Source organism: Macaca mulatta, chromosome 1, assembly GCF_049350105.2.
Source record: "Macaca mulatta isolate MMU2019108-1 chromosome 1, T2T-MMU8v2.0, whole genome shotgun sequence".
Classification (NCBI taxonomy): domain Eukaryota; kingdom Metazoa; phylum Chordata; class Mammalia; order Primates; family Cercopithecidae; genus Macaca; species Macaca mulatta.
Window position 1 is genome coordinate 228748182 of NC_133406.1, and position 16337 is coordinate 228764518.

Genomic DNA, 16337 nt, shown 5'->3' on the forward strand with positions numbered 1-16337 from the left:
GGGCCCACTTCTTCTTTCTCTATACTTTGTCTCTGTGTCTCATTTCTTTTCTCAAGTCTCTTGTTCCACCTAACGAGAAACGCCCACAGGTGTGGAGGGGCAGGCCACCCCTTCAAAAATTACATAAGTACCTTGCATTTGTGGCTCAAATTGTAATTCTATGGGATGGTGCTGCTGTATCACCACGGTAGAACAACTTCAATTTGTTGCCACAAATAACCTCAAGAGGCGAATCAGTACTCTGATATCAAACTGAATGGTTTATCAGTCTCCTGTGAGGATGGCCAAAGGGAGCTGTCCTGCCCACACTGCCCTCTGAGTAGCCTAGTGCCCCGCGGGTCTGACTGTGTGTGGGGCCACACGCAGACTTGGCCTCAGGATGCAGACAGGGCCCTGTCTGGGATGTGGCACGTCTTGGGGCCTCAGTTGCTAGCTGCCTTGTACTGGGTCGGATTGTTTCCTCCTCCACAATCTCTGGACTCCCTAAGGGAGGAACTCTAAATTCCACTTCCATTCTGAGGGCAGGAACTATAAATTCCATTTCCTTTTTTTTTTTTTTTTTTTTTTTTTTGAGACGCTCTCGCTGTTGCCCAGACTGGAGCGCAGTGGCACCATCCTGGCTCACCGCAACCTCCACCTCAGGCAATTCTCCCGCCTCAGTCTCCCCACTAGCTGGGATTACAGGTGTACACCACCATGCCTGGCTAATTTTTGTATTTTTAGTAGAGATGGGGTTTCACCATGTTGGCCAGGCTGGTCTCACTCCTGACCTCAGGTGATCCACCCGCCTCGGCCTCCCAAAGTAATGGGACTACAGGCGTGAGCCACCATGCCCAGCCTTCCTTTTCCTTAACATAATCTTGCCCAAGTCAGGTGGAAGCCTGGGTATTCTCTCTCCTAAACATCTCTCCTGCCCACTCCCTCCTCTTCCCTTAACTTCCCTGCAAGCATTGGTCTAGGCTCTGGTCACTTGCCTGGACTGCTGTAGGAGCCTCTGAATCCATTCCCAGGCATTTAGTCTTGTACTCTGCCCAGCAGCTAGGCTCTCTCTGAAACACATCTGCAAACTTGCCCGGCAAGTAGAGGAAATCTCGCAGTTTGTAGATATGTTTCAACCCATCACCATGTGTTTCTCATTGAGATGGCTGAATTCTTGTTTCGACCCTCTGGATCACAAAACTCTCCTAGCAGTGCTAAGTGTTATTGGGAATGGGTGCAGAGCACATTGATGTATTCATGTACAACTCCAGGAGACCTTTCTTTCTTACCTTACCTTGTTTTTTTTTTTTTGTAGACAAGAGTCTTGCTCTGTCACCCAGGCTGGAGTGCAGTGGCGCGATCTCAGCTCACTACACTACAACCTCTACCTCCCAGGTTCAAGCGATTCTCCTGAGTAGTTGGGATTACAGGCATGTGCCACAAAGCCCACCTTATTTTTGTATTTTTAGTAGAGATGGGGTTTTGCCATGTTGGCCATGCTGGTTGAGAATTCCTGGCCTCAAGTGATCCTCCCACCTCGGCCTCCCACCGCACCCGGTCCATATAACTTTTTTTTTTTTTTGGTGACAGGTTCTTGTTCTGTCCCCCAGGTTGGAGTGTTGTGGTGCAATCTTGGCTCACTGCAACCTCCACCTCCCAGGTTCAAGTCATTATCCCAGCTCAGCCTCCCAAGTAGCTGGGATTACAGGCACCTGCCACCACACCTGGCTAATTTTTGTATTTTTTGTAGAGATGGGGGTTTGCCATGTTGGCCAGGCTGCTCTCGAACTCTTGACCTCAAGTGAGCCACCCACCTCTGCCTCCCAAAGTACTGGGATTACAGGCGTGAGCCACAGCATCCGGCCCCCCATGTTACCTATTTTGTTTGACTTTTTCATGATGAAGATGCATTTGTAATCAGAAAAAAGTTAACAGTTAAAAACAACCCTAGGCCGGGCACAGTGGCTCACGCCTGTAATCCTAGCACTTTGGAAGGCTGAGGCAGGTGGATCATCTGCGGTCAGGAGTTCGAGACCACCCTGGCCAACATGGTGAAACCCCGTCTCTACTAAAAGGACAAAAACTAGCTGGGTGTGGTGGCGGGTGCCCGTAATCCCAGCTAGTCATGAGGCTGAGGGAGGAGAATTGCTTGAACCCAGGCAGCAGAGGTTGCAGTGAGCCAAGATTGCGACATTGCACTCCAGCCTAGGCAACAGGGCAAGACTCCATCTCAAAAACAAAAACAAAAACAACCCTAATATACACAAATACACACATAGGCTTGTGTTGGCACAAACCAGCTCAAGAACCTTCAAAAAACAGATTAGACATGGTGGCTTTCAGAGAGAGGAACTGAGCAGCTGCGGGGAAAGGATGAGAGAAAGATTAAGATTCGTGCTGTTTGAATTTATGATGAGTCAAATTTGAAAATGAAAAGACTCAATTTTTTTTTTTTTTTTAAATTGAGACGGAGTCTTGCTCTGTCGCCCAGACTGGAGTGCAGTGGCCCGATCTCGGTTCATTGCAACCTCTGCCACCTAAGTTCAAGCGATTCTCCTGCCTCAGCCTCCCGAGTAGCTGGGATTACAGGTGCATGCCACCGCACCCAGCTAATTTTTTTGTATTATTAGTAGAGACAGAATTTCACCACGTTGGCCAGCCTGGTCTCAAACTCCTGACCTTAGGTAATCCGCCTGCCTTGGTCTCCCAAAGTGCTGGGATTACAGGCATGAGCCACTGTGCCTGGCTTTTAAAAGACTTTCAGGCTGGGTGGGGTGGCTCACACCTGTAATCCCAGTACTTTGGGAGGCCAAGGCGGATGATCACTTGAGGTCAGGAGTTTGAGACCAGCCTGGCCAACACCGTGAAACCCCGTCTCTACAAAAATGACAAAAATGTGTCGGGCATGGTGGGGCATACCTCTAATCCCAGCTACTTGGGAGGCCGAGAAGCTAGCACGACCTTTCTTAAAGGCTCTAAAAAGAGGGCTCTTGGCTGGGCGTGGTGGCTCACACCTGTAATCCCAGCACTTTGGGAGGCCAAGGTGGGTGGATCACCTGAGGTCAGGAGTTCAAGACCAGCCAGACCAACCTAGTGAAACCCTGTCTCTACTAAAAAAACAAAAATTAGCCGGGCATGGTGATGGGTGCCTGTAACCCCAGCTACTTGAGAGGCTGAAGCAGGAGAATTACTTGAACCCGGGAGGTGGGGGTTGCAGTAAGCCAGGATCGCACCATTGCACTCCAGCCTAGAAGACAGAACGAGACTCCGTCTCAAGAAAAAAAAAAAGAGGGCTCTTAAAACCTCTCCCTGTAGACACTCACACCAAGATGCACGCATACCCACTCGCCCTGAGCATCTTCTCTTCAGTGGTTTAAATGACCTTTAATAGAAACTCTCCAGTTTCTGACGGTCTGTCCCTCTCTTCGGAGGCATCCAGGACAGGGTGACCCAGTACGGTGTGTGGACATGTCACTCCCCTCCCCACAGGCAAGTAGAAGACTGAGCTGTGCACCGATGCCTCTTCTGTCTCCCAAGAGGTTCTCTGGAGTCGCTGTCTCCAGGGGACTACAGTTTGCTCTCATGACCAGCCACGGAGGCAGAAGTCCCAAACTCAGGACGGCCCTTGGAGTCTGATCTAGGCGTCTTTACCCCAAAACTTGAAGCAGAAGTCCCTGGTGCAACAGCTGTGCCTGGGAGAAGCTCTGGCCGTGGCTTCTCACCCACAGAGTCTTTCTGGGCAACTTGAAGAAGCCCCTGTTCTGCTCAAGTCTCACCCCACGGAAGAGGTGGAGGAAGGGGGCCTTGGTTTTTCAGGAAGATAGGTTGGAGAGGACGAGTCACTACAAAGCAGTAAAAGTGAACAGTGTCTCCAGGGGCTGGGTCCAGAGCACCACGGAGAGCCCCAGCCATGGAGGTGTGTTCCGTCTCTGGCCTACAGGAATCTCTCTGAATCTCTCTGATTGGTGGCTCCTAGAGCAATGGGAAGTCAAGAGCCAGGAGGCTGGACTGGGTTCCCCGGGACCCCGAGGTCCCAGAGGCTGCTGGGCAGTGGTTGTCAGCAAAGAAGAAAGGTCCAAGAGGGTCAGGTCTGGTCAATTAGGGATCGACGAAGGAGACTGCGATGTAGCGGGTGCCCCTGGTGGTGGGGAGCCCCTCGTGGTAATGCGTGAGTCGTCCAGGGTGCATGAGGGTCCAGCCCTTCCTCGGGGCTCGGATGGAACAGTTGTAGCGCAGGAACCGACAGCCCCCGCCCTGGGAGACAGAAAGCACCAGTGCCCTTTCTCCACCGCCCCCTGCCCGTCTGTTCTCCCGTATGTCACGGCCAAGTGGCCCTCAGCACTGCCGGCCTTGGGATGCCTTCTGGAGTAACAGCCACAAGCGCTGCCTAAGGAAGACACTAAACAAAGAGTAGTGGCTGGGCGTGGTGGGTCATGCCTGTAATCCCAGCACTTTGGGAGGCCGAGGCGGGTGGATCGCCTGAGGTCAGGAATTCAAGACCAGCCTGGCCAACAGAGTGTCTCTTTTTTTTTTTTTTTTTTTTTGAGACGGAGTCTCGCTGTGTCGCCCAGGCTGGAGTGCAGTGGCCGGATCTCAGCTCACTGCAAGCTCTGCCTCCCGGGTTTTTACGCCATTCTCCTGCCTCAGCCTCCCAAGTAGCCGGGACTACAGGCGCCCGCCACCTCGCCTGGCTAGTTTTTTGTATTTTTTAGTAGAGACGGGGTTTCACCGTGTTAGCCAGGATGGTCTCGAACTCCTGACCTCGTGATCCGCCTGTCTCTGCCTCCCAAAGTGCTGGGATTACAGGCTTGAGCCACCGCGCCCGGCCAGAGTGTCTCTATTAAAAATACAAAAACCAGCTAGGCGTAGCAGCGCACGCCTGTAATCCCAGCTACTCGGGAGGCTGAGGCAGAATTCCTTGAACCCAGGAGGCAGTGAGCTGAGGTCGCTCCACTGCACTCCAGCCTGGGCAACAGAGTGAGCCTCTGTCTCAAAAAAGAAAAAAAAAAACAACAAAGAGTAAGTGATCAAGGGCTCTAGCCTTGGAGTCAGGCAAACATCATCTCCACCCTCTACTAACTGTGACCAACCTGAGCTTCAGTTTCCCCTTCTGTAACATGGGGGTTAAACAGAACAGGGCTGTGAGAATTAAACGAGATATTACAAATAAGAGCTGAGGACCAAGTTTCCCAACCTCACTGCTATAACACTTTGCTATGGAAGCCTGTCCCGGGCATCTCTGACTTCTACCCACTAGATGCCAGTAGCCCCTCACAGTTGTAAAAACCAAATATGTCTCCAGCCACTGCCAATGTCCCTTGGAGGCCACAATTGCTCCTGGTTGAGAATCCTTGGATTAGGGATACCTGATATGTTTGTTTTAAGCTCTCAAAAAATTATAGCTCCAGCCTGGGCAACATAGTGAAACCCCATCTCTACAAACAAGAAAAAAAATTAGCTGGGTATGGTGGCACAGGCCTGTGGTCCCAACTACTTGGGAGGCTGAGGTGGGAGGACTGCTTGGGTACAGGAGGTTGAGGCTGCAGGGAACTGTGATCATGCCACTGCACTCCAGCCTGGGTGACAGAGTAAGACCCTGTCTCAAAAAAAAAAAAAAAAAAAAGATTATAGCTGTTTTTATGGGCATTCTTCATAGCATCCAGCCCAGGACTAAGTTCAAAAAACCTCTTTTTATTTTTTTGGAGACAGAGTCTCGCTCTGTTGCCCAGGCTGGAGTGCAGTGGCACAATCTTGGCTCACTGCAACCTCCACCTCTTGGGTTCAAGAGATTTTCATGCCTCAGCCTTCTAGCCTTCTGGGTAGCTAAGATTACAGGCGTGTGCTACCACGCGCAGCTATTTTTTGTATTTTTAGTAGAGATGGGGTTTCGCCATGTTGGCCAGGTTGGTCTCAAACTCCTGGCCCCAAGTGATCTGCCTGCCTTGACGTCCCAAAGTGCTGGGATTACAGGCATGAGCCACCATGCCCAGCCCAAAATTCTCTTAAAATAGTAGCTTAAGAGCCTGGCCCCTCCTCCTACTAGATTGTGACCCCTTCCAGGAAGCCCTCCCACAGACCCGTACCCTTTTTTTTCTGGTTACCTGGCACTGGTTCCCCAGCACTGGTTCCCCAGGGCCCCTCTGCCTCGACCACCCTGAAGGCTCTCCCCAGCCGGCCCTCAATATCCCCACTGCTGGCCCCTTGACCCCAGCTGGCTCCTACTCACCTCGTAATCTACCCCGACTCGGTTCAGGGCGATGTTGATGGTGAAAGTGGAGGCATCGTGGTGCGGCATCAGTGAGGGCTGCTCATCAGGCTTGTAGCGGACGACAAAGGCCAGGTCAAACTGGGCCTGTACCAACGCAGTGGGACAAGAGAGGCCGTGTTAGTCAAGGAGGCCACAAAGGCCAGGAGAGAAGGGTGCACACACGAGGCCTGGTCTGGCCTGCTGCAGGTCAGCGTACAGCGGCCAGGTCTGCATGGGGCTGTATGCTCCAGTGCCTGCAACTGCCTGGCACAGAAAAGGTTCTCAACAAAAATGTATGGACAGAGGGGAGAGAGGGAGGGAAAGAAGAGAAGGGAAGGGAAGGAAGGAAGAAAGGAAAGGAGGGAGGGAGGGAGGAAAAGGGAAGACAAGAAACGAAAGGGAAGGAGGCCGGACATGGTGGCTCACACCTGTCCCATCTCTACTAAAAATACAAAAAATTAGCCAGGCATGGTGGTGGGCGTCTGTAATACCAGCTACTTGGGAGGCTGAGGTAGGAGAATCGCTTGAACCTGGGAGGCGGAGATTGTAGTGAGCCAAGATTGCGCCACTGCAATCCAGCCTGGGTGACAAGTGCGAAACAACGTCTCAAAAAAAAAAAAAAGAAAAAAGAAAGGAAGGAATGAAAAGACAAAAACAAAGGGGGGCATCCAATCCTCACTACCCTTTCTGGCAACTATCCAGGCTGGATTCCCTGAGGCAGGACCCAGGCACCTGGAGAAACCAGGGACCGAGGAAGGAACTGAGTGAGGACTGGAGAAAGCCAAGGCGGCAGTGGACAGACACATGAGTGACAGCACTGGAAAGAACTGTGAGAATTAACCAAGGCCAGCCAGGTAACGGGGAATCACAGTAAGCATTCAAGGGATGAACGACTGCTGTCAGTAACGGGAGTTCAGGGTTTTCCTCACTATTTTCCTCACTTCTTCCTCACATCCAAAGAAGGCTGCTTCGGATGAAGCAGGGCCCAAGCGTGGGGCACAGGCTTGCGGCTAGGGAGGGAGTGGGCACGCTGGCCGGCTAAGGTGGGCGGGGGTGCTTTTTTGGTGGGCTGGTACAGGAGCCACTGAGGCAGGGTTAATGACAAGGAAGAAAGATTCAAAAGGGCTGAGAGGCCGGGCGCGGTGGCTCAAGCCTGTAATCCCAGCACTTTGGGAGGCCGAGACAGGCGGATCACTAGGTCAGGAGATCGAGACCATCCTGGCTAACACGGTCAAACCCCGTCTCTACTAAAAAAATGCAAAAAACTAGCCGGGCGCGGTGGCGGGCGCCTGTAGTCCCAGCTGCTTGGGAGGCTGAGGCAAGAGAATGGCGTAAACCCGGGAGGCGGAGCTTGCAGTGAGCTGAGATCCCGCCACTGCACTCCAGCCTGGGCGACAGAGCCAGACTCCATCTCAAAAAAAAAAAAAAAAAAAAAGGGCTGAGGTCGGTCGGGCATGGTGGCTCATGCCTGTAATCCCAGCACTTTCAGAGGCAGAGGTAGGCGGATTACTTGAGGTCAGGAGTTCGAGACCAGCCTGGCCAACAAGGTGAAACCCTGTCTCTACAAAAACTACAAAAATTAGCTGGGCATGGTAGCGCACGCCTGTAATCCCACCTACTCATGAGGCTAAGACTCCATCTCAAAAAAAAAAAAAAAAAAAGGCCGGGCGCGGTGGCTCAAGCCTGTAATCCCAGCACTTTGGGAGGCCGAGACGGGCAGATCAGGAGGTCAGGAGATCGACACCATCCTGGCTAACACAGTGAAACCCCGTCTCTGCTAAAAAATACAAAAAACTAGCCGGGCGAGGTGGCGGGCGCCTGTAGTCCCAGCTACTCGGGAGGCTGAGGCAGGAGAATGGCATAAACCCGGGAGGCGGAGCTTGGCCGGCCCTAGATACCCACCCCAGCACCCTGTCTTCCCACACACTACTAGATGGAGCGGGTGTGTGCGGTGAGACCTCACTCCTGCCTGGGGACCAAATATCCAGGCCTCTCCCATAAGCTGGGATGCTCCTCCACCCCTACTCCAACCCAACCCCTTCCCCAGCCCCTCCCCTTGCCAGACTCTCCAGCCTCCACCCACCCTGGGCCCTTCCACCCATGCCCCCCACTCCACCCTACCCCTCCCACCCCATTCCCCTGCCCCACACTGGCCTCCACCTCCCCACCAACTCCTGCCCCTTCCGGTCTCTCCACTCCCTCACCCCTGCCCCCCTTGCCCTTCTAGGCTTTCCACACCCACATACCCCTGTCCCTCCCAGGCCCCCTACTCCTCCCCACCCCTCCCAGCTTCTCCACCACTTCCCACCCCACCCTTGCTCTTCCCAATCCCATCCCCACCCCTCAGTCCCTCCACCTCATGCCCCACCCTTGCCCCTCCCACGCTCCCCATACCCCCACACCACCTCAGCCTCTTCCAGTTTCTCCACCTCCCACTCTACCCCCACCAGTCCCAGCCACTCCACTGACACCCCACCCAACCGTCCCCGCATCCTGGCTATGCCCCAGGCTTGCCCACCCTGGTGTAGTAGCCGGGGTAGAGCTTCTCCGTCATGGGCGCAATGTACTCCAGCAGGAATTTGTGCCACTCCCGCTCAAAGCCGATCTGGTTCATGTGGATGTCAATAGTCGGCACGTTCTCGTAGCCACCCTGGATGCGGCTGTCCTGGAGGTGACCAAGGCAAGTGTTTAGGCAGAATTCTAGGATGGCCCCCAGGCTCCCACACCCTGGTGCCCAGGCTCTGTCTACTCCCTTCCCCTATACCCAGGAATGTGACGGGACCATGTTATATTATATGAGAAAACTGAATGGGCTTTGCAGATACAATTAAGGCCCCTAATCAGTTGACTTTGAGTTAATCAAATGGGAGATTGATTTGAGTTAATCAAACGAGAGTAGGTCAGGGGGGCCTTCCCGCAGATGCAGGAAGACTTTTTTTTTTTTGAGACAGGGTATCCCTCTGTCGCACAGGTCAGAGTGCAATAGCGCAACTTCAGCTCACTGCAGCCTCAACCTTCCAGGCCTAAGTGATCCTCCCACCTCACCCTCCCGTGTAGCTGGGACTACAGGCACACACCACCATGCCCAACTAATTTTATTTTTATTATTTTTATTTGTGTGTGTGTGTGACAGAGTCTCACTCTGTTGCCCAGGCTGGAGTGCAATGGTGCCATCTCAGCTCACTGCAACCTCCACCGCCTGAGTTCAAGCGATTCTCCTGCCTCAGCCTCCCAAGTAGCTGGGATTACAGGCATGCACCACCATGCCCGCTAATTTTTTTTTTTTTTTTTTTTGAGACAGAGTCTGGCTCTGTCATCCAGGCTGGGGCACAGTGGCGTGATCTTGGCTCACTGAAAGCTCCTCCTCCTGGGTTCATGCCATTCTCCTGCCTCAGCCTCCCGAGTAGCTGGGACTACAGGTGCCCACCACCACACCCGGCTAATTTTTTGTATTTTTAGTAGAGATAGGGTTTCACCGTGTTCGCCAGGATGGTCTCGATCTCTTGACCTTGTGATCCACCCGCCTCGGCCTCCCAAAGTGCTGGGATTATAGGCGTGAGCCACCACACCCAGCCTTTTTTTTTTTTTTTTTTTTTTTTTAGTAGAGATGGGGTTTCATCATGTTGGCCAGGCTGGTCTCGAACTCCTGACCTCAGGTGATCTGCCCACTTCAGCCTCCCAAAGTGCTGGGATTACAGGTGTGAGCCACGTGCCCGGCCACTAATTTTATTCTTTGTAGGGATGAGGTCTCTCTATGTTGCCCAGGCTGGTCTTGAACCCCTGGGCTCAAGCGATCCTCCTGCCTCAGTCTCCCAAAGTGCTGGGATTACAGGCATGAACCACTGCACCTGGCTAAAGGAGGATCTTGAAGAGAGACTCTGTCTCTTGCTGGCCTTGAAAAAGCAAGTTAAGTTCTACAGCTGCAGGGGAATGAATTCTGCGACAACCAAGTGAGTTTGGAATGGAACCCTGGGCCTCAGATGAGACTCCAACCCCAGGTGACACCTCAATGACCCAGCTAAACTGGGCCCAGATTCCTGACCCACAGAAACCAGGAGATAACACATGGGTGTTATTCTGAGCCATGGTCATTTGTTACAGAGCACTGAAAACTTGTTCCAGGGCCAGAGTCAGCTGGAGTCCGATGTCTGGCCCTGTCACTGGAGCACAAGCATCAGCCAGTCCCCAGAATGCATGGGCTAGTCCAGTTCCTGGCTTCTGGAGATCAGCTCAGCAACCAAAGCATGTGGTTTAGGAAGGTAACCAGAATTTCAGGTTAGTCCAGTTGCCACGTCAGAGGTTGGCACACAGGTCCAGGGTCTCATATGCCTTTAAAAATGGTGCCTTAAACTGGGGAACACACATTTCTGTTAAACAACTTAGAAAATGAGGCTAGGCATGGTGGCTCACGCCTGTAATCCCAGCACTTTGGGAGGTTGAAGTGGGTGGAGCACCTGAGGTCAGGAGTTTGAGACAAGCCTCACCAACGTGGTGAAACCCGTCTCTACTAAAAATACAAAAATTAGCCAGGTGTAGCGGTGGATACCTATAAACCCAGTTAGTCAGGAGGCTGAGGCAGGAGAATCACTTGAACCCAGGAGGCGGAGGTTGCAGTGAGCTGAGATTGTGCCATCGCACCCCACCTGGATAATAAGCAAAACTCCGTCTCAAAAAAAAAAAAAAAAAAAATTATGCATGGTGGCCAGCACCTGTAATCCCAGCTACTTGGGAAGCTGAAGCAGGAGAATCGCCTGAACTCAGAACTCAGGAGGCAGTGGTTGCAGTGAGCTGAGATCACACCACTGCACTCCAGCCTAGGCGACAGAGTGAGGCTCCACCTCACACACACAAAAAAAGAACTTAGAAAATGGGAAGTGGGGAGCCGGGTGCGATGGCTCACACCTGTAATCCCACCTCTTTGGGAGGCTGAGGCGGGTGGATCATGACATGAGCTCAGGAGTTCGAGACCAGCCTGACCAACATGGTGAAACCCATCTGCACTAAAAATACAAAAATTAGCTGGGCATGGTGGCAGGTGCCTGTAATCCCAGCTACTTGGGAGGCTGAGGCAAAAGAATCGCTTGAACCTGGGAGGCGGAGGTTGCAGTGAGCCAAGATGGTACCACTGCACTCCAGCCTGGGTGACAGAGCAAGACTCCATCTCAAAAAAAAGAAAAAGGAAAATGAGAGGTGGGTTGGGGCTTGAAGTACATGGGAGATACGAATGTTGTAAAACTGTCAGGAGATGAAAAATTCCTTTCTGAAGTTTCTCTTCTGTGAAAGGGGTGACGGCAGTTTGTTTACTAAGTAATGTTGCCTTTAAGTACAGTGGTGTATTTTTATTCAAGATTGTGCTCTTTTATCAAAATCCTATGGAAATAAATGTTCTGGGATCATTAAAAAAAAAAAAAAAGGTACCTTAGGGCAGACATGGTGGCTCATGCCTGTAATCCCAGAACTTTGGGAGGCTGAGGCGGGCAGATTACTTGAGGCCAGGAGTTCGAGACCAGCCTGGCCAACATGGTGAAACCCAATCTCTACTAAGAATACAAAAATTAGCCAGGGATGGTGGCACATGCCTGTAGTCCCAGCTACTGGGGAGGCTGAGGCAAGAAAAGTGCTTGAACTTGGGAAAGGAAGGTTGCAGTGAGCTGACATCACGCCACTGCCCTCCAGCCTAGGTGATACAGTAAGGCACTGTCTCAAAAAAAAAAAAAAATTTACACACACAAACACATACAACTAAACAAATAAATAATACCAAGATTAGCTGGGCATGGTGGCACACGTCTATAATCTGAGCTACTCAGCAAGCTGAGGCATGAGAATCTCTTGAACCCAGGAGGTGGAAGTTGCATGAGCAAAGATTGCGCAACAGCACTCCAGCCTGGGCGACAGAGTGACAGGTGTCTAAATTAAGTAAGTAAATAAATAAAATGAAATTGTGCCTGGTTCACAACCAGCCTGGGTGACATAGCCAGACCCCGTCTCTATTATTTAAAATATATATATATATAAAAAAAGAAAAAGAAAAAAATGGTGCCTGAACTTTCCAGAACAGGAACAGGTATTGGGAGTCTCACGGAGAGAACACAGGGCCTCCCGCTCTCACCAGGCCACCTGCTCCTGCTGTCTGATGAACTTGGACCCGAGAGCCCTTCCTAATGCCCCTCATCCCACTTTGGCCCTTTCCTCCCCAGTTCCTCCTGGGGGAAGTCTAGGGAACCAAGCTAAGCCATTCCAATAGCAAACCAGGAACTGAAAACCTAGTAGCTTACGGTCAAGGCAACTCAAAGCCACACAGTGGCAATAGCAGCTTGGGAACCAAACTCCATCTCGGGTTTCTCAGCCCCTCTACTGCTAACCGCCTGCAGACACCCATGCCAGCACCCCTATGTCAAGAGTCCCAGAGAGGGTGGCTAGGCCAGCTTGCCAGGAGAAGACCCCGGACAGTGAGTGGCACTGATGGAGAGGCGGCCTCCCTGCGGCCCCAGCCCAGGCATCAGGGTCCCCACCTTGTTGTCACCCAGAGACCACTGGCCAAAGTGTTCCATCTCCTCCACCAGTTCATCACAGGCTGCCTCCGTGAAGATGGGGAACCAGTAGACATCCGGGCAGGGCTGGGGAGGGCAGGGACTCAGTCAAAGGGGTCCACAGTGGCACCACAGAATCCTCCTCCCTCTTCAGGGCCCCACACCCAAGCCAGGGAGCCCTCCGAGTGTCCCCAGGAAGCAGGGGCTTGTCAATCCTGGAGAGACTGAGTGGGTCCCTAAAGGGAGAAGGAGGCAGAGCCCAGAGACACACTTTCCCAGCCGAGGTCACAGAGTCACCAGCGCCAAGGCCAGGAGAGAAACACGGGTATGGAGGGAGGGAGGGGGCAGAGGCCCCAGGCTCGGGGGAAGCAGACATTAGTGAGTGGAGAGAAGTGGCCACTCCCCGCACTGGTCCAGGCACGATGGGCCACAGTGGCCATCACATCCAGGATGTTTTCCTCCTTCCTGCCTAGGCCAGGGAGAGAGGCCCTGCAGACCCCCACAGCCTCCAGCAGGGAAGTGCCAACAGGTGGAGGGGCCATCCCGCCACCCCTCACTCCCATCCCACCGCCCCCCACTCCCATCCCGCCACTCCCCCACTCCCATACTGCCATCCACCACTCCCATACAACCGCCCCCCACTCCCATCCCGCCACTCCCCCACTCCCATACTGCCATCCCCCACTCCCATACCACCGCCCCCCACTCCCATCCCGCCACTCCCCCACTCCCATCCCACCGCCCCCCACTCCCATCCCGCCACTCCCCCACTCCCATACTGCCATCCCCCACTCCCATCCCGCCGCTCCCCACTCCCATCCTCCTGTCCCCCACTCCCTGGGGCAAGCGGTTTCCCTTCTGTGCCCTGCCCCCTGCAGCAGGCGAGGCCGGTCCAAGAGGGTGTCCATGGCCCTTACCGTCTCCACCAGCTTCCCCGCCAGGGCCTTGGTGTAGTTCTGGTGGATGTACTTCTCCTTCCAGTCCTGTGGGGAGTGGGAAGCAGGCTAGGGTCCTCACCATTGGCTCAACTGCATGGGATGCTCCAAGCAGACCCCTCAAAGTGGGAGTGAAGGTACACATGCCTGGTGGAGGCAGGCGTTCACCTGCACCCACTGGGTGTGTGTGTGTTGTCTGGGTGCACAGGTATGCCCACAGGAGGTGGTGTTTGCACATGTATGTACATGTGTGTGCCCGTGTGTACATATCTGTGTGCAGGCATGTGCTTACACCCATCAGCTGCGAGCTCCCAACGTCTAGAAACAGTCACAACTGTCTGCCCTTCTGATTATCACAATACCCTCACGGGCAAGACAGGCTGGGACAGTATACCCATTCTGGAGCTAAGATAACTGAGGTCCCCAAAGATGAGAGGCTCAACTAAGTCCCAGTTGATGGCAGAGCTAGGCCACAAACCCAGGCCTCTGAGTCCTGGTCCCTCCACCAACAGATGGTGTTGGCTCTCTGGACACCCTCCTCTCCCTACCCAAATCCTGCCCTACGGCCTCCTGGGGTGAAGGGAGGGTGGCAGGTGGCCCACAGGGGTCCTGGCTGTTGTAAGGCTCTGAGCGGGAAGTCCCTCAGACTGCAGGATCACTGGGCCCCTTCTGCTCCCAACCCCCAGGTGCCCAGCCCAGCCTCACCTCGGGGTTACTGAACACCTCCCAGAGGTCGTTGTGCAGGTGGGCGGTGCGGTAGCTGTCCAGGGAGAGCAGGTGGCCAAGGGTGTGCCGGTTGGTCAGGAACATGAACACATCCTGGGGAAAGCAAGCCCAGTGGAAGAGGCGCTCCCCCACCCCTCCCCTGCCCCCACGCCTGCCCTGCACACTCCCAGATGGGCAACAGTGCAGCCTCCTCTGCCCACCGGACTGAAGTTCACAAGATCACAGACCAGGTGCAGTCACCCCTGTGTCCCCAGGGCCCAGCCCAGGCCTGACACTGAGAATGCAATCAGGGAAGTCTTCCCAGAGGACTGAACACAGAATGAAAGAAAAAATGCGCAAAAGAAAAGGAGCATGCTCTGATCCTGAAATGTTGGTCACAGGGGAAAACTTCATCTTGCTACAGGTTAAAAAAAAAAAAGTCACAAAAATATATGGAGCGGGGCACAGAGACAGGGCGAGGTGTCTCTCGGGCACATCACTTGGAGTACTTTTAGGTGGAAAGTTTCGTTTTCTTTGGGCTATGTCAAAAATGTAAATAAGCCGGGCGCGGTGGCTCACACCTGTCATCCCAGCACTTTGGGAGGCTGAGGCGGGTGGATCACGAGGTCAGGAGATCGAGACCATCCTGGCCAACATGGCGAAACCCCATCTCTACTAAAAATACAAAAAATTAGCCAGGCATGGTGGCGGGCGCCTGTAGCCCCAGTAACTCAGGTGAGTGGAGATTGCGCTGCTGCACTCCAGCCTGGGAGACAGAGCAAGACTCCGTCTCAAAAAAAAAAAAAAGAAAAAGTAAATAAAATAGATGGTGTAAAAACCAGGTCTGCTAAAAGGTCCCTGCAGACCCCTGAGGACCATTGTGCCAGACGGCCTCCATTCCTCCACCAGGCGCTAGTGGCTTCCAAGATGCCCTGCTAGAATCTCCCTGCTAGGAGCTCCCAGGCCTATGATGACAAGGCAGCCCGCCATGAGGGTAAGAGCTGGAGGCCCACCTTCCCGCCTGCCCCATCCACAGGGCGTCCTGTGCCGCCCACTGCTGGCTGACCTGCTGCCGGACATTGGCACAGAAGGCCATGTCAGGGTCCAGCTTGCTGTGGTGGAAGAGATCTGGGGACTGCAGCTCACCCCGTAGGGCACTGCCTTTGATCAAGTAGATGTTTGAAATATAGGGCACATTCCAGACACCACTGCGGGAGAGAGAGAAAGAGGGTGGGGTCAGAGACTGGTGGTGGGGAAAATGGAGGGAGTCACAGGCTGGTGGTTGGGAGTCACAGCCTGGGGTCTGGGGAGTCTGGGCCGTGAGAAGGGGAAGGCACAGGCTGGGAGGGCACAACTGTGGTGATTTGATTCCCCCACCCTGGACACATGGGCCTATTTGTCAGGAAGTCCTTCTATGTGTCTAACTGCAGTCTTCCTTGCTTCAGATTCTACAGGAATCTGAGGGTAACAAAGACAGGAATATTGGGGAGGGATCCCCACAAACCCAGGCAGAAGCCAGATGAAGGTGTCCCTCACCCACCCCCACCCTGCAGGTACTCACATGCGCCGCCCCTGCACAATGTCCACGTAGTCCTCGGAACGGGCATAGTAGCCATCTGCACTGAGAGCCCCCCAGAAGTTCGACCACAGCCTCCCATGCCGGGTCATCAGCGGGGCGATGACGTTCCTGAGGAAGGGAGCACCTCAGTGGGAGTGGGAGGCAGCACTAACCAAGGATGGGGGGAGGAGGGAAGGGGGAGGAGGGTGCCCCTCAACCTGCACACAGGGGTCCCCAAGCACCTCACTGGGACAGACAGTGCCTTGGCTGGGGTGTCGGGGGTTTCTGGTACCTGCTCCCTTCCATGGGGCAGCCAGGAGCAGACAGGGCAGGACACCTTCTCTATCACAACCTGGGGTATCAGGCTGGGGATCCACAGC

At 53.7% G+C, this 16337-nt stretch overlaps 1 protein-coding gene across 9 annotated transcripts in view; it reads right to left on the reverse strand.

The window, feature by feature from the left end:
* Positions 1 to 16337, reverse strand: part of PLOD1 (procollagen-lysine,2-oxoglutarate 5-dioxygenase 1) — a 158144-nt gene that overhangs the window by 113047 nt on the left and 28760 nt on the right. For 2 of the 9 annotated variants that reach the window (XM_015112610.3, XM_077973846.1), the window contains exons 12-19: positions 15961 to 16086; positions 15466 to 15607; positions 14400 to 14513; positions 13677 to 13742; positions 12742 to 12846; positions 8745 to 8891; positions 6206 to 6331; positions 3348 to 4233 (exon numbers count right to left, since the gene is read on the reverse strand). In XM_015112610.3, the coding sequence (XP_014968096.2) occupies positions 4078 to 4233; positions 6206 to 6331; positions 8745 to 8891; positions 12742 to 12846; positions 13677 to 13742; positions 14400 to 14513; positions 15466 to 15607; positions 15961 to 16086 (982 nt within the window). In that variant the 3' untranslated portion in view covers positions 3348 to 4077. Of the gene's footprint in view, positions 1 to 1433; positions 1692 to 3347; positions 4431 to 5951; positions 6332 to 8744; positions 8892 to 10611; positions 10773 to 11128; positions 11314 to 12275; positions 12847 to 13676; positions 13743 to 14399; positions 14514 to 15465; positions 15608 to 15960; positions 16087 to 16337 lie in introns of those variants that run through there. The other 7 variants (XR_013407659.1, XR_013407656.1, XR_013407658.1 and 4 more) reach the window with 7 other exon arrangements.